Source organism: Stenella coeruleoalba (assembly GCF_951394435.1).
Source record: "Stenella coeruleoalba genome assembly, chromosome: 17".
NCBI lineage: Eukaryota > Metazoa > Chordata > Mammalia > Artiodactyla > Delphinidae > Stenella > Stenella coeruleoalba.
In genome coordinates this window covers 3,388,779-3,407,291 of record NC_137163.1, presented here as the reverse complement: position 1 = coordinate 3,407,291, position 18,513 = coordinate 3,388,779, and the positions used below count along the sequence as shown (strand labels likewise).

The 18,513-nt window shown below is 46.9% G+C and overlaps 1 protein-coding gene across 6 annotated transcripts in view; it reads right to left on the bottom strand.

Moving 5' to 3' along the window:
• Positions 1-18,513, bottom strand: part of TRAPPC9 (trafficking protein particle complex subunit 9) — a 524,427-nt gene that overhangs the window by 195,112 nt on the left and 310,802 nt on the right. For all 6 annotated transcript variants that reach the window (XM_079901721.1, XM_079901717.1, XM_079901722.1 and 3 more), the window contains one exon: positions 6,645-6,787. In XM_079901721.1, the coding sequence (XP_079757847.1) occupies positions 6,645-6,787 (143 nt within the window). The remainder of the gene's footprint in view (positions 1-6,644; positions 6,788-18,513) is intronic.

Here is an 18,513-nt window from a genome sequence, read left to right as displayed (position 1 = left end):
AGAGGGTGAAGCTGCTGGGCGGGCGAGGGCTTCCCTCTGAGTAACACAGCCCTGGTCTTCGTACCAGCCATCCAGACGTGAGTCCCCAGCTGGGCTGTCCCTGTGCCACTTCCACACGGAAGAGGGGGAGTCTCTGACCTTGCCCTTGACAACCGCCGTTTCTCAGTTTTCTACCTGTGTCAGGCACTGTATTAGACGCTCTGTGTATTGCATTCTTTAAACCTTACTGCAGCCCTGCAAGATCAGTGTTCTCTCCATTTCAAGATGAAGAAAAATGATGCTTAAAGAAACAGGAACGACTTACTCAAGACCACAGGGCAAAAAAGTGGGAGGATCAAAATCTGAAATTGGATACAGGACAGGTACACTGGGCTCTGAAACCTGTGCTCGTTAAAATTCTAAATTGTTGTTAAATTTAAAACCAATTTAAATAAACACAGCAACGTATAAAGGATCAACCGTGATGAAATCCGACATTGAAACTGCCTTTATTACATGTCTGTGAGCAGAGGCTCCCTACGGCGTGGAGCGGTCCTACTCCACGGGGGGAAACGGAATTTTTCTTCTAAATGTCTGGGGAGAAGCGCCACGGCGTGTCCGGTTGTATGATGTTTATTCAGAATGTGACAACTCCCACACCTTACGCCCTGCTCAGGGGAGTGTATTTTCCACAGAGCTCAGAGTAGCTATGTATAAGATCGGACCACTTACCCTAGCAGCCTAGAAAGAAGTTGCTCCTGAGCTGAGGGAGGCCAGGCACTCAGACAGGGCGGCGTGGCCCAATCCATTTCAATCTGGTCCCTAACAACATTACCAGGCAGCTTGGTGTGAAAAGTGAATTTTAATGGTAATTGATCTCCTAAATAAAAGTCAGCTGAAAGCTAGGTACACCCCTGAAGGAAGGAGAATGGTTAAAAAAAAAAAAAGCAATGAGAATTCCACCTCCCATCTATATTGTGCTTTGGCTTTGAGAAAACACTGGGCCCTCTACTGTTTAATTTGATTCTCTTACGCCCTATGAGGTGAGCAGAGCCAGTGATCACTCCAGGGAGGGACAGGAGGGCTGAAGCTGCGAGAGATACAGAGATGCTTGCAAAGACCAGGGGGCCAAGGGAAACCCAGGTCTCTGGAATGCCAGTTCAGCGTATGTGTGGCAGGAAGCATGGGTTTTGGTGCCAAGAAGGCCAGAATGCAAATCGAATCTCTCTTTCTCATTAATGTGCAACCAGGGTGAGTTATTTAACATCTCCATACAGCAATGCTGACTTCAAAGGGCTCTCTGGAGTTTAAATCCCACCCACTTTTGGTCTCCTGGGTATTTATTCTTAGGACTCCCTGGTATATGTTGGATACAGACCTTTGTTGCATAAGCACATCGTAAATATCTTCTCCCAATGGAGCTTGCTTTTCGATGAGCTGAAGTTTTTAATTTTGATAAAAACCCTCTTATCAACTTTTTATTTTATGGTTAGTAGTTTCTCACTCCATCTGAGAAACCTTTGCTTCATGGAAAACTTTTAATTAAGAATTAAAACTAATTAACTAATTAAAACTAAAAATTAAACTCTTCAACTGAGACGACTACCTCAGGGATTCTATTTTCTCTTGTACCAACTTTAGTAATTCATGTCTTTCAAACTTTTTTCCATTTCATTTAAGTTGTCAAATTCATTGGAATATGATTTCTCACAGTACACTCTTATTATTCTTTTAATGTCTGCAGAATTTAGCCATGCCCCCCTCTTTCATTCTCATTATTAGTAATTTGTATGTTCACTCTCTTTTTTAAAATTCTGACCATCCTGGCTATAGTTTACTAATTTCATTAATCTTTTCAAAGAATCGATTTTGGGTTCCATTTAGTTTACATATTATTTTTTCATTTTCTATTTCATTCCTATCCACTATTATTATTTTCTTTTACTTCACTCTTTATTATTTATTTTCACTCTTCACTCTTTATTATTTATTTTCTTTTACTTCAGTTTATTCTAGGTACATTTTGCTCTTCTTTATCTTACACAGACACTTATACCACTAATTTTAAGCCATTCAACCTCTAGCATAAACATTTAGTGTTCTATGATATCAGTTAGCTGGAGTTGTTTACTAGTCCTGTGCAAGCTTTCTATATCTTTCCGTTTCTTTCTATATTTTCCTTGTTCTATCAAAAACTGAGAGACAAGGGCTTCCCTGGTGGCGCAGTGGTTGAGAGTCCGCCTGCCGATGCAGGGGACGCGGGTTCGTGCCCCGGTCAGGGAGGATCCCACGTGCCGCGGAGCGGCTGGGCCCGTGAGCCATGGCCGCCGGGCCTGCGCGTCCGGAGCCTGTGCTCCGCAACGGGAGAGGCCACAAGAGTGAGAGGCCCACGTGCCGCAAAAAAAAAAAAAAAAAAAAACTGAGAGACGAGTGCGGAAATACCCAACTATAATCATCTGTTCCCGTCCCTCCCTTCAGATGTCGGTTTTATTCTGAAGTTATGTTTCTAAGTGCATTTGCATTTAGGACTGTCGGGTACTCTTGGTGACCCTTCCGTCATTACAGATTATCTGCTTCCTCTCTCTCTTTTTCTCCTGAAAGTCTACTTATTTGATAATATATCCATGCCATCTTTCTCATGATTACTGTTAACATGGCATGCCTTTCCCCCCCCCCATCTTTTTGCTTTTAAACTGTGCATATTTAATGTGAGTTTCTTATAGAAAACACAGAGAGTTGGCTCTTGTATTTTTATACAGTATGACAATTTCCACGCTTTTCCCCACCACATATATATCCAGTTCTTCCATCATCATTTGTTGGAAAGATTTTCATTCCACATAAAATTGTTTTCATACCTTGCTGGTCACATGATCAATCGATCATACATGAGTGAGTCTATTTCTGGACCATCTATTATGGTCCGTTGATTCTCTATCTTTACAACAATAGCATTCTCTCTTGATTACTGTAACTTTATGTTAAGTCTTCAAGTCGTATAGCTTAAGTCCTCCAACTTTGTTTTTTTGTCAAGTCATATGCTTATTCCATTGGCAATAATCTGTTCCACTGTGAAATAATTTTAAAAACAGCTTGTCAACTTCCACCCCCCCAAAAAAAAGTCCTGTTGGGATTTTAATTGGGATTGCATTGAACTTATAATCAAATTTGGGGAAACTGGTGTCCTAGCAGTAACTGACACTTCCAATCAATAAACATGGTATCTCTCCCCAACTATTTAAGTCTTTCATCCATATGTCACATCATGCACAAAACTTCATTTGAGACAGATTCTGGGAAAAACTTTAACTATAAACCTCCTCAAAGAAAAAGTGGCAGAGTATCTCTGTAACTCCGGGGGGCAAAGATTTTAAATGTAGCATTTAGTTCAGTTACATTTAATGTAATTCTTGGTACGGTGGGTTTAAATCTACCACACTGCTATTGGTTTCTATTTAACTATATGTTCTTTTCTCCTCCTTTCTTGCCACCTCTTTCCCCCTTTGGGGGGTTATTTTTTAGTGTTCTGTTTTATCTCTCCTGGTATACTATCCATACCTTAAGTCATTGCTCAAGGCTTTACAACATGGGTCTCTAACATCACATTCTAACTTCAAATAATATAACATTTTGCATATAAAAATGTCCATTTCTCCCTCTTTTTCCATTTGTGACTTTTTTTTTTACATATTCTACTTCTTTATATGACATGCACTACAAAATTAAATGCTATTATTTCTTTCTTAGACAGTCAGTAGTCTTTTAAAGAAATCAAAAAGCGAGGATAAAAATTCTCATACCTAACCTGCTGACTTTATTTCCGGGATTCATCAGTCCTTAATGTAGATCTGAGTTTCCGTCTGGTATTATCTCTGCCTGATGAGCTTTTACCAGGCTGATAAAACACGAGGACTGTGTTCTCTGTCCATCTCTGATCCCAGTGGGTGCTTCACATAGCACCCAAAACATTGGAGGTGTTGGTATAAAGGTTTACAGTCTGCTAAGTGCTTTATTAGACATACAAAGAACGTACAGGGGAACCCACAGAAGGACCCCCACTCTGCCTGGTCATGGTCAGGAAAATTTTATAAAAACGTAACATATATCAATGGCAAACAGACATTTTCCAAAAGGTTAAGTGAAGGAATGATAGTTTAAGAAAAAGAACAGTTTTAGAAAAGGAGGTATGCAAAGGCACACTGGAGTAAGCTGTCCTGACACGTCCTGGTGATGGTGAGAAGCAAAGTGTCTTTCACATGAAGTGTGGAGGGACTGGGGACAAACAGCTGAAGAGGAACACCTAGATCAAAAATTTAAGTACCTTGAATATCAGAGTGGGGACTTTGAACTTTATCCCGCAGGCACTGGGGAAGTCTTTAAGCCGGACGGTGACGTGGGAACGTTCATGTGTGTCTACAGGACGATGCCGGAGCAGGGTTAGAGGCAGGGGGACTGAGTAGACGAGTATTTCTAGAGTCCCAAGGAAAGACGGCAAAGACGTGCAGTGGAATGCAGGGACATCAGCTCAACCCACAGGATTTGGGGCTCAGTTAGACTTAGCAGGAAAGGAAAGGGAGGATTAGAGGAAATCACATCTCAAGCCCCAGAGCAGGGATCCAAAAGACAGAGAGTGAGGCCAACAGGCGGGCAACCGGGCGCCAAGCAGCACGCCAGCTAACCACCAGCTCTTCTGAGCGTGCATTTGCACCAAACCACAAGGCAACATTTTTCTCATCTTAAACCGTCATTAAGAACTGCAGGGGCCATGACATGGAAGCCAGATATCAATACGGCGAAAATAATCCAACTCAGTGACAACCTGTGCGGCTTCTAAGACCTATTTATATGAGCAGTGGCAGCAGGAGGTGAGGGGATGAAAAAGAACACACACCAGGAGTGGACCAAAGCACAGGAAGGGCCTGAAAAACTCTAACGGCACCTGGCAGGCATCCTTGCCAAAGCTTCCCGCCGGCAAGTGCTTTGACGCTTTATACAAATTCAAAACAGAGGCAAGCGTTGGCAAGAAAGACCATTACTCTGTGGGTTGAAAAAGTGATAGATGATGAATGTGATCAAAATGTGCTTGGGCTGAGAAGCCCAAGCAAAGACATTAATTCTTGCTGAAGCCATTCTCCAATGGCTGGGGAGAACGGCAGTCTTTCCTATGAAAGTCTTTCCTACCCTTACTTTTGGGGGCTGTATCACTCTAAAGAGAGTTTTATATCGACAGTAACATCCCTCTATTATACTCTGTGGACTATAGAGCCCACTGGTGGAGGGGAGAGGGATGTTGCATGTGATGTTCTCTCCCCCACAGTCAAGGATAGACAGGTAAGTATAGCCTTAACTCCATTAAAAATAAGTAATACTGGGACTTCCCTGGTGGCACAGTGGTTAAGAATCTGCCTGCCAATGCAGGGGACACGGGTTCGAGCCCTGGTCCGGAAAGATCCCACAGGCCGCGGAGCAACTAAACCCGTGTGCCACAACTACTGAGGCTGAGCTCTAGAGCCCGCGAGCCACAACTACTGAAGCCCACGCACCTAGAGCCTGTGCTCCGCCACAAGAGAAGACACCGCGATGAGAAGCCCGCGCACCGCAACAAAGAGTAGCCCCGCTCTCCGAAACCTGAGAAAGCCTGTGCGCGGCGGCAAAGATCCAATGCCGCCAAAAATAAATACATTTATTAAAAAAGAAAAACAAGTAATAGGAGCCCACTCTATCCTACCCCGAGATGGAACGTGCCCCTGGACGTGAGAGTGTGGACATGCCCGGGGGCGATCAGGACCTGCCTTCCAGGGCGGCTCCCACCTGGGCAGGAATCTGACCCCAGAGGGTCTCCATTTGGCTGGAGCCCCACCCAGTGCTTCGGACCCCACTGCTCCCAGTTCATCACAGGTCAAATTCGGGGGTGAGGGACTGTCATTCTCCCACCTAAGGGAGGAATAACCTCTACTATCTCTGACCACTTCTGGGTTTGAAGTAGACAAACTGGTTTCTTTCTCCTTAAAGGAAGACTAGGCCTGGAGAAGTAATCAAGAGAGAAAGCCTCTTGCAAGTAGGGTGCTCTGGGCAGAAATGACCCCACGCTCCAGATGGCTGGGAGCTCCGCAAAGATGGGGCTGAGACGCTGGGCAGCCTGGCCCTGCCTGCACAGTCCTCCTGGGGCGCCCGAAGTGACACAGACAGATGTGCTGGACGCCTCCAGAAGTCTCCAAGACAGAGAGCCATCGGCTGAGCCCCTGCTAACAGGAGAGCTGAACCAGACTGGAGTGAGCTCCAGGCTCAGGACAACGGGCGGGAGCCCTGTCCTGCACGGTGACCACCAGAGGCAAGCATACCGCGCCACCAACAGTATTACTACAGCGCGTGAAAGGTGCGAAGTCCAGGCACTCCCGTCTCAATGAAGCGGCATCGCTCTACACTGCCTGTCTTCGCGCCGCCAACAGTATCACTACAGCGCGTGAAAGGTGCGAAGTCCAGGCACTCCCGTCTCAATGAAGCGGCATCGCTCTACACTGCCTGTCTTCCTGAAGAAGACCTGGGGAGGCTAAATAACTCAGCACAGTGGACAGGGGGACCACAACGAACACCAAGGTCAGAATTCCAAACATAGCGCCCTCAGACTCTAGAACACGGCAGTCAAAGAGCAGAGGTGCATTTACCTGGTTGCCGGCAGCGTACTGACTCGTGTGAAGAATACAGATGGCTCAACCTCTACGTGCAGCCCCAGCGAGAGGTTCCTGTAATATCCTTCAATGTGGCCCGGGCCTCCGGAGTATTTGAAATTCAGGATAGCTTCCAGGGTCTAAAAAGATGTAAAAAATGGTAAGTTAGTACTCTCTGTTGCCCGCCATTCCCCCAGGCAGCGGACTTCACTCAGGTAAGGCTGAAGATTATCCCAACTGGTAACGTTATTACCACGGGCAACTCTCACCCAGGGCTGGCACCTGGCACCTGACATCTGGTACCATCTTTCCTCCCATGATGCCCTGTATCTAACACCTACAATTCTCAGCCTGGAAACACGAATGGAAAGGAGCTCCAGAATTACTCTGTGATGGGATATAGCATTTGGGAGAGAAAAACACATTTCAATCAGCATCACTTAAACACACAGATCAGGTTGAGGGGGGAGGAGGGACTCCCATCAAGGAGCTAGAACGTGGCTCCCAGGCTAACAGCGAGTAAGGCTGACAAGCTACAAACTCATGACACTTCCTTGAACCCACAGAGATAAGGTCACAGGGCAACCACATAGCCAGAAGGCCAAGGAGGAACAAGGTCCTTCCAGGAGGGACAGGGTGGGGACACATCTCACCAGGGGCAGAGGCAGCCACCATACAAGCTGGCAGGAAGGAATCAGCTCAGACGTTAATGAACTGCTAAAGGCTGAGTAGGGGCTCTATTGATAGTGAGGACTCTCCAGGCCCAAGGACAGTTCCCACCCACTCCGGGTCTTCTCCGAGGACCTCCCTGGGGGCTTACACAAAGGACTGGCAGGGGCAGGAGTGCAGGGGAGCCTCCCTGGTGGTACAGGCCTGGCAGAAGGGGTCAGGAGCCACCATAGGAAGAACAAGAAACAGAAACCCCAGCTCCAATCCCCTACCCCCATCCCGACCCCATCCAGACCCTTCTCTCCTCTAAAGCAAAATCTTGAGCTTCCGGAGGAGGGGGAGCCAATGCCAAGGGCACAAAGACAGGGGTAAATATCCGTTCTAGTGAGGGGAGGGCAGACGCTGCTGGGAGGGCCAGGAGCCGGTCCCAAGCCAGGATCCTAAAGCAATGCCACTAGAGACAGAGGCAGGAAACCCATTCATACACACTGCCCACCACTATACCAGGCAGGGGATGGCTACTCCTGGGGGAAGGGCAGGAACGCCGAGAGCCCACACGCAGGATCCAGGGGCACGGCTCCGACCTAGGACTGAGGCAGCACGAGGACAGCAAGAGGGCCCCAGCTGCTCCTGGCACAGACCTAGCAGGCACCCAGTAAGAAGCCTCTGGGGGTGGCGTGAAGGTGTGGAGAGACCCCGGCCAGGTGCTGGTGGGCAGGGAGGGCTCAGGGCTGAGGATGGAGGACCATTATGGGAAAAACCCCTGGTACCTACCTCAGCAGCCCCGACTTTCTTCCCCTTCCCCCAGCACAATTCGGAGCCTGTGCTGCACCAAGGGTAACCATAGCAACAGGAAATCTCAAACCCAGCTCAACTTCTCACTAAAATGACTCAGCCTTCCCCGGTAAGGTCCTAAAACAGGCGTCAGCACACTATGGCCCAAGGGCCAGATCTGGCCCGCAGCCTGGTTCTGTATGCCCTGGAGCTGAGAACAGTTTTCACATTTTTAAAAGGTTGTAAAACAAAACAAACGACAAAACCAAAGAAGAATACGCGACAGAGACCTTAGGCAGCCAGCAAAGCTAAAATATTTACTCTACGGTCCCTCACATAAAAAGTTTACCGATAAAACACTAAGAAGAAAACAGGAGGAAATCTTCATGACCTTGGATTAGGAATGGTTTCGCAGACATGACACCAAAAGCACAAGCAACAAGAGACAACAGGCTGGTGTCTTGGAAACCCAAGGAGGGAGGAGCTCTGGGATGAAGGGCCAGAATGCCCACTGCTGCAGCCAATCCACGTAAAAAGGGTCTGAGAAAGCGGCCATCACACTAATGGCGATGAACTGGTCACTAATGACCCTAGTGGAAGCCTTTTCCAGAAAGGGAAGAGTGAGGGTGAGCTCAGAGCATTGTCTGGGGCTGACAGTGCCGGACGGGAGCCTCAAAACCACGTGTTCAAGGTGGGGACTCAAGCACATTCCCACCTGCAAGAGCCAAGAGAAGCCACACTTGCCAACGGCAGAGCAGGTGCCTGCCCACCTGTCCTCCTGCTCTCCTCCCTACGCTTCAAGAGTCACACTTCAATAAGCCTTCCAGGCAAGACACGGCATTTAGCCCTCAGTCATTGCTTTCACTGACCGGCTTCCCCTCTCCAGAAGAGAGGCAGCCACAGCTACACAATTATTTAGAACTAAAGAAAACCACCTGTGTATGCATGCTGTCAGAGGCCACCTAGGTGGAGAGTGGTTTTCCTCTGGGAAGGCCAGAGTACACAAATTCCAGAGACAGGCAAGGCAGCCTGGCGTAGTGTTTCACCATTCTCAGCCTCGGTTTCTCAAGTGTTAAGTGGGGACAATAATTAACACCTATCTCACTGGACTTTAATGAAGATTCAGTGAGAAAACGAAGTAGCAGGACATATACGCACTCACTAAATAGGTTCCTTTCTCCTTCTGCGACGTCACCACCTGACACCCTAAGGCAACACGGCTTAAAACAGGAGGAAATGTGAAACGTGTTTCAATGCCATTTGTTTATTTATTTATTTTTTATTTATTTATTTTTTGCGGTACGCGGACCTCTCACTGCTGTGGCCTCTCCCGTTGCGGGGCACAGGCTCCGGACGCGCGGGCTCAGCGGCCGTGGCTCACGGGCCCAGCCGCTCCGCGGCATGTGGGATCTTCCCGGACCGGGACACGAACCCGTGTCCCCTGCATCGGCAGGCGGACTCTCAACCACTGCGCCACCAGGGAAGCCCTCAGTGCCATTTATTTTATTTAACGTTTTTCGTATCGTGGTAAAATGCTCGTAACATAAAATTTATCGTTTTAACCACCGTTAAGCGTGTGGCTTTGTGCATTAAGTACTTCCACATGGTTGTATAACCATCACCACCGTCCATGTCCAGAATTTCTCATCTTCCCAAACTGAAACTCTATACAAATTACACAAAACAAATCTACTCCCCTCTCCCCCAGCTCCTGGCACCCACCATCTACTTTCTGTCTCCATGGATTTGACTAATCCAGATACCTCATGTAAGTGGAATCATTGCATTTTTGTCCTGTTGTGACTAGCTTATTTCCTCAGCATAGTGTTTCCAAGGTTCATCTGTGCTATAGCTTATATCAGAACTTAATTCCTTTTTAAGGCTGAATAATATTCCACTGAATGGATATACCACGTGTTGTTTATCCACTCACCTGTCAACGAGCACTTACGTTGCTTCTACTTTTTGGCTATTGTGAATAATGCTGCTATGAACATGGGTGTACGAATATCTGTTGGAGACCCTGCTTTCAATTCCTTTGGGCATATCCCCAGAAGTGGAACTGCTAGATCACATGATAATTCTGTATCTAATCTCTTTAAGGAATCACTACACCATTTTCCACAATGGCTGCACCATTTCACATTGCTACCAGCAATGCACAAGGATTCCAATCTCTCTACATCCTCAACAATACTTGTTTTTTTTTCCTGTTTGCTTGGTCTGTTTTTTAATAATCACCATCCTAATGGGGGTGAAGTGGTATCTCATTTTGGTTTTGATGTGCATTCGCCTAACGACTAATGATGTTGAGTATCTTTTTATATGCTTACTGGCCATTTGTACATCTTCGTTGGAGAAATGTCTATTCAAGTTCCTCAGTCCCATTTTAAAAGCTCATTGTTCCAACTCACCTCCCACCACTCCTCAAGACCTATATGTTTACAGGGTCCCTTGAACTTTGGTCCTACTAATTCTCTCAACCTGTATAAATGTTACTCCTACTTCATGGCCTCTCAAAAGCCATGCCTTCTCCAGTAAGATGGCTACACTGCCTTACTTTAAAAGGACTCCGTGAAATACAGATTTTTAAAAAATACTCAAGGATCATATTTTGGTTTCACCAAAGTCCCAAATTTTCCCATAGCATAAAGCACTGTACCGTCCTCTCAAAAGGATTGCCAATTTTATGTCTTATACTTCTGAAAACCCTTGTTTGTGAGCAGAAGGTAAGACCCCCTCATACACACATCCAAATAAACCTTTCTGGAACGACTTTCTCAGTCCAGCTGACTCTCATCTGTTTGGTCTATTCTTTCATTCCTCTTTTCAGTCACTTCCCGGGTACTTTCTGAGTGCCAGGATCTGTGCTTAGAACAATGAATACAGTCTGGTCCCTGATCCCAGAAAGCTCACTAAATGTTGAGTCAATGAATGTCTGAGTAAATTAACTGATAAATAAGCAAATAAAACCAATCCATCACCCAACACATACATGGCAGCTTCCACAAATTGCAAGCATGGTGGTCAAGGAAATAAACAGGTTCTCAATTATGGCCTTGAAAAGCCAAAATCTGTGAAGTAATAAAAATGTCACACTGTCTTTTTTGTTTTTTAAGGTAAACTTAAAAGTTGTCTCCAGGTAGTGATAGAGTAGAAATCACCTGGGAAGTGAACAAAAAATACACAGAGATAGAGAACTGTCAAGTACCATATAACAAAGAAGAAATAGTCTGTGTTTCTATCTTCTTGGAATTGGCTGTTTATTTACTCTGTAGAGAAGCAAGGAAAAGATATAATTATGGGGGAAAATATGTAATTTATGAAAATCAAGCACAGAAAAGATTTTCTAAAATTGAGTACTACTGCCTTTCTTCCTTGATTAAAAAAAAAAAAAAAAACCTCAGTCCCCCAAAATTAGAATATCTTAATAAAGCCATAAAGTGGGGTGATAAAAGACAAAGGATGTCCAAGCTTTATTTCATCAAAACGTAAGGAGAAACAATGCAGTACTCTGCCATAAGACTTTCCCTTCTTAGAACATGCGATGGTCTTTACTTTGAGGGAAGACGATTATAAAAATCAGAAATGGGCAAAGAATTAGAGAAAAGTTACTTTCTAGGTATACTATCAATATAATTTATTATTTGAGCTAAAATGAAAGGTCTTTCAAGAGCTACCTTTTATTGGGCACCTACTAAGTGTCAAATGCAATGCTAAGTTGTCTTCACACATGGGCTCTAATGTTATGAGCCCTACAAGGAAAGCCCAGTTTTCGCAAACAAGCAGTTAGGTGACTGGCCTATGCCACACACCCGGGGAGTAGCACATCCAGGGTTCAAATGCAGAGCTGCATGGCTGCACAGCCCTCTCTCTTTCATGTATGCAAACTGCTCAGAACAGCATTCATTCATTCATTCACCCACCCACTCATTCACTCACTGACCCCGAATGAATGTCTACTAAGTGTAAGGGACTATGGCAGATGACACGATGCCACCCCTGAGGGCTTGCTCAGGTCTAGTCAAAGACACAAGCCCCTACATATCTAAGACAGTTGTGATATATTACATCAGAGAGGAGCGTCCTAGTATATACAAGGATACAGGGGAACAAAGCCCGTGTGTGTCAGGTGTAGAGTTGGATAGGAAGAGCAAACAACCCAGCAAGGAAGGGAGGACTGGGCAATTATTAAATAGAAATCGGACAAATAATGGGAGAAAAAAATCAATTAAGCTAAAACCTATTTTGTGAAAATATCAATAAAAGTGACAGTCCTCTAAGTTAGGCTGATCAAGGAAAAAAGAAGTGAGAAACTAATTACTAACATCAGGAATGAAAACGAGTATCTGTACAGATCGTGCTCACATGAAAAAGACGGTAAAGAAAGAGTGTAGACAATTCAGTGCCAATAGATTCAACAACTCAGGTAAAATGGGCACGTTACCAACGGAACCAACAAGAAATAGAAAACCTGAAGAGCCTCCTGCTAAGTGAAGACATTGGATTCATAAACTAAAACACCCTTCTAGTAGGAATGGATCTGAGCAACACCAACCATCAAAACAGCTCCTCCTCAAGAAGCCCAGAAGTCCCCTGGTGACTGAGAAGGGTCAGGACATGAGGTCCAGATGGAGGAAGATGTGTCTGGGGACTGTTAAAAGGCCAAAAGTCTGATTTCTGGTACCAAGAAAAGCAGCCGTTTCATCTTTTTTGTTGTGAGCACATGTTCACATCATTTGACCATTCTTTCTTTTAATTGACCTGTCAGGTTTTTTCTTCCAGATATCTAGGAGGTTTTATATATTGAGGAAATTACTCCTTGCCTGATATAAGCTGCAAATATTTTTTCACATTTGGATAGTATCTTTGGGTTTATTTACGACGTTCTTCGCCTTGCAGAAATGTTTAATTTTTTTGCAGTTAATGCATCAGTCTTCTTTTTTATGTCCCTTGCACCTTTTTCATGGCTCCTGAATCATGGTTAGAAACACTCTCCACACTCCAAGGTTATAAAATATTATTCTCCCCTGTTTTCCTCTATGATTTTAAGGTTTATCTTTTAAACTTTTAACTTCAATATTATCTCAAAGTGACAGAAAATTTGAAAGGAAAGTACAAAAACCACCCCGTTACCCAACTCAACAACTTTTCACATCTTCTCTCATTTTTAAATTCCCTCTCTTCAGATAGAGACAGAAGATAGATAGATACATAGATAGATAGATAGATAATGAAATAATGACGATAATGGTGTCTGCAAGTTCTGTTCCTATTTTTCCATTAGTAATTAACAAGCAATTTGTGTGGAGATGCTTTGAGAGGTGATAAATACCTTATTCCTCATTAAACTCTCACTCACTAGCTTTAGCATCCATTGACAATTTTCTAACAACACAATTTTCTTTTGCTACTAAGATGCTCTTGCTTCAAGGCTTTTCCAGTGAACAAACCTGAGAAATATGTGTCTGTACATACATACATATATATTGGCACCTTGCTGTAGATAGATATGGATGTAAGTATATATATAAGATACAGAAATAAACAGGGAGTTCAGAGTGATACCTCAAGTTCCAAATTTACACCACAAGATTCATTCTCATTTTCCCACACCTGTGACAACCTTCTCTAATGTGAGAAACGTAGGGTGCATCGTGCGCCCTCCTCCACAGGACACAAGTCAGTGCCTGTTGTCCCCACCTCAGCCGAGGGCCCACAGGGAGAGGACTCCCGGCGTTCCACCATTAGACCTGGCACCTGCCCTTCATGGGTATGGGCGGGACAGAGAGCTCAAGTCCACCCTAAGACTCCGGGCCCAATGCCAAGTGCACTATAAGATCCCATCCAACGTTAAATCCGCGACAACAGGTCTGCCTTTGATCTCATCAGACTCACACCGTGGCACCTTCGTTAAGCGCCTAATGGCATTCCAACCTCGAGTGTGGAACCGTTGTCAGGTCCCTTCGCTGTGCGCTGCCTCTTTGATAGGCCTGGGCCCACATGGTCTGTTAACCTGGGCTGGAAGCATGGACACTCATTCTTTCAGATGGCTGAGATGAAATTACGGCTTTACGCCAGAGACGTACAAGAATCAGAGGCTGCCGAAGCCCGACGAGGCTACTCAGGATACAAGGCAGTGACCACTGCAAAGCCCGCATGTCACGAGGCTCTGCTTTCCCTGGAACTGGGCTGCTCCTGATTTAATTTATTTCTGCTGATGTTTTCAGTTATTCAACAACCCTTCTAGCCTGTGGCCTTTGCCCCTTTCTCACTCCAGCAAACGTCCTTCTCTAAACAGAAGACAAACTTTCTGACGCTTGGCCAGCCATGGCACTTCTAGGTCCCCGGAGCAGGTGACCCTGGTAAATCCCACCCCCCTCGGAACCTCCACCCTTTATCTTCACAGTGGGAGGCCATTTAACAGCTGCTTTACAGAATTCTTTTCCAGCTCAGTTGGTACAACAGGCCAAGACCAGAGCCGCCTGTCCTGCCCAGACCTCAGGAGTCCCACGCCCAGGATGAAAGCTGAGCAGCTGAGACTGAGGGGCGCCCTTGTAAGCCCTCTGTTGGGCTTCTGTCCCCGACAGCAAAGGCTGACTCTGGCACCTAGAATTTCTTCTTCTGGTCTATAATCTGCTCTCCCATTTTGAGATCCTCCAGAACATCTCGGCCAACAGGAAAGGAGGTTAAGGAAATAAAACTGCATTTTAATGGCCATCTATTACTATACATTGAATTCCACTTTCTTTATGCATCGTGTAGTTTAAGCCTCAAAATCCTTCAGAGAAGAGCTCATTAGCCCCATTTTGCAGGTGAGGGAAGGAGGCTTAAGGAAGATTAAGCAGCATGTCCCAGACCACCCCTCTGCGGAGAGAGCGTGTTCTCCGTTCTCCTGTTTCCACGTGAAGGACTTTCCCCGAGGACTCTCTCCCTCACTCTTCCATGCCCTGGTTCACATGGAAAACACTGGCTACCCCAACTCCCACTGGCCACCCTGAGGCCTGAGAGACCAATACCGGGGTTCTCTGGTTGGATTTTATAGCCCACCTCTGCCCGGCACCTCTCCTCACTGAGGAGCTCTACCCCAGAACTCGTGTCAGTCCCCAGGAGAGCTCGTTTCAACACAGTGCTGGGCCCCACAGCAGCGTTTCTGATTTGCAGGTCCAGACGGGGCCCGAGAATTTGCACTTGTAAGGAGAGCCCAGGATGCTGAAGCTACTGGTCCAGAGACCACACTCTGAGAGCCACCACGTGCAGATGGGGAGAGGAGGACAGCCTCCCTGACTGGTGAGATGGGAAAGGATGGGTCTTGTGGGCTCTATCCCTTCCCTGTCCTCCACTGGCCCTGCAGGCTGGCCCGAGTCCTAGAGCCGGCCCTGCGGGTGAGAATCATGGACTTCAGCTCTGCCCTTGATTGTGTGGACACGCTAATTCCACGGTGAGGCGCTGGGGAGCCCACGTGGCCACAGCCAGGCCGGCCCTCCCACCTAGCTTCTCCGGGTTGGTGAGCTGACCATGCCACTCCTGCACACGCCTCTCTGATGTTCCAAACTTAGATTGTGCAAGCAGGGTGCTAGCTGGGCTCCTCTCAAACGCTGTTACCCGTGTGAAGACAGCCTGGGGCTGACAGTCTAGCACCACCCACCTTCCACGGTTCCTCGGCAGGCCAGGGAAAGCCACCACCCCGACTGTCCAAGAGACGTCCACTGAGCCCCGTCCCGGGCTGTCCACCATGCCGCACGTCCTGCCGAGAGCATGAGGAGGGGGTCAGACTGTTCCGGAAGAGGCTGGAGACAAGAGGAAACCAGGCTGACCCTTTGCCAGTGTGACGTTGGACCCCAGCTGCATGAAGGCAGGAAAGATGGGACGTGGACCAGTGGAGACAAGCAGGGCACCCTGGCAGGCCAGCCGCCGAGCTCTGGCCAGAGCTCCCTCAGGGCCTGGGACTGAGTGCTGGGCCACAAGCAGCTGAACCACAATGACAGAAACAAGTCACAACAGACCCAGACATGGCTTTACACTTAGCCACTGACTCTGAAGACCTCACCTCTCAAGGCCATTGGCCGACAGAGCCTCCCACGTGCTGATAATAAAACTGTGGCTTGAGATGTAGAGAACAAATGTATGGGCACCAAGGCGGGTAAGTGGCGGGGTGGGGTGGGGGTGGGATGAATTGGGAGATTGGGACTGATGTGTAGACACTGATGTGTATAAAATGGATGACTAATAAGAACCTGCTGTATAGAAAAATAAATACAATTTAAAAATTCAAAAAAAAAAAAAAGAAACTGTGGCTTGGACTTGTGATTTGTCCAGCCAGTCGCAAAGCTTGTCCAAGGCAGAATTTAATGCCACACCTGCCCAACTCCTAACTCCCTGTAATAGACAGCCATGGCACCGCTGTAGAAACAGTCATTATAACCCACTTAAATTCAGGCCCAGCCCTGAGAGTCCCTCCAGGCACGGCGGTGCCCCCAGGGCTGGCGCACAGCCTGGCACGCTGCCCAATGGAGGAGTTCAATCATCGCTTACCAATTAAATAAATAAATGAATGAAAGGAGTACCTTCAGCATTGATATAAAGAGCTTTCAGAGGATTACAGCTTCCTAGCCTCTGGGAGAATAAATCTCTATTATGAATGGAAACCTTATAGTCCCGCAGATGCTTTTTTTTCTTAATGCACAGCTGCATAAGAGAAAATTATCCCTTGTGGGCTAAATATGCCTTTCTAATTACACTCACCTAAGACACATTCACTCTAAAGGCTAAGAATAGCTAAATAATATAAATGACGAAGGAGTAACGTTCTGTGTCAGCTGAAAACATTAAGCCAGAGGTAAGCCAGGATTAGTGAACAGTCAATAAGTCATCGCAAAGGATCATTAGTATTAAAAACAAAACAGATGCACAACGAGGGCAGAGAACTTCCTCTCCAAATGGGAGCCAAGCCGCCGCCAAGGCGTTTGGTTTCCTGCCTCCCTTGAGTCCTTGCCTCTGGCCACCCTGCCGGGGGCACGGCTGAGGAAGAGAAAGGTGGCAGCCGGGAGCCCGAGGACCCGTGCGCGGTCAGACGCCGCCGTGCACTTGCTGGCTGGGTGCCCGGGGCAGGCGGCCTCGCTCCAGCTTCGGGCTCCTCTGCGCGATGACACGACGAGGGCCCCCTCCCTGCTGGGCGGCTGTGAGCAATGAGCGAGAAAACGAACAAGGGCGGTGGGTTTAACAAGCCTCAGCTCCCTCTGCTTCCTCAGGGAGGACACCTCCCTCCTGACAAAGATGAAGGCGGACGCTCGCGGCCTCTTGGGGAGATGAAACCAACGGTCCAAGCGCAAGGACGCCGCCCGCTCAACCGCCACACAGCCAGGAGCCCCAGATCCACTGTGTTCCGTGACTCCTTCCTTTCTCCAAATAGTCGCTCTGACTCAGTGTTATTCTACTTCACCAAGAAAAGTGAAAAGCAGCTATCACCAAGATGACGATTTGAATGTATTGATAGTTAATATTCTAGCAGTACTGGCTTTCCAGACATGAGTTGTCCTTTTCAAAAGAATGGTAGAATTGCAATGAGAAGCAAAAGGAATTCGGGGACTGTTTTTACCTGAAATGTGGGGCGGGATCCAGACTGCATTATGAGGCAAGCCCACCTTCTACCTAAGGAACACCCGGATAAGAAGCCCCCAGGGTTGGGAGGGGAGACTAAAGAGACGGGTGTGGGCAGGCTGAGAGCCATGCTGCCCCCCACTCCTCCTCACAGGGAGGGTGAGAGGGAACTTCCCCCGATGCCTCACAGCCACTGAACCCCACAGCATATTTAGAGTCTCAGAGTACCTCCCACCAATATTTATATTTAGTTTTCAATAAGAGGAAAACTAGCAACTTTTGAGCAGAGACCTGACAGGTACCTCCTTAGCCACGGGATCAAAGTTGCCATCGTCAGGAACGAGACATAAAGGCACCAGTGCCTCCTGGGTGATGCCTTGAGAAAGGCACACATTGCTCTGAGCTGTTCCTGCCCAAAATGCGTAACACCCATTTAATCACCAGAAATATCAGACAGTCCCAAACTGAGGGACACTCTAAAAAAATAGCTGGCCGGTACCCTTCTCACGTGTCAAGACCAGGGGAGACAACGACGGACTGAGGACCATCCCGATGAGAGGGGATGAAGGATGCCTGACTCCCAGACGCACTGCCCCGTCCTGCACCGAATCCTGACCCAGAAAATGGAAGCTAGAGAAGTGGCCGGAAAACCACACAGGGTTACGAGTTGCGAGCATTGTATTAAGGTTACTTTCCTGGCTCACTAACTTTACCGTGGTTACGCAGGACATTAGCACTTGGAGAAGCCAGGGGAAGGGTAGGAATAAATTCTCTGTACTCTTTTGGCACCTTTTTTGTAAATCTGAAATTGGTTCAAAAGACA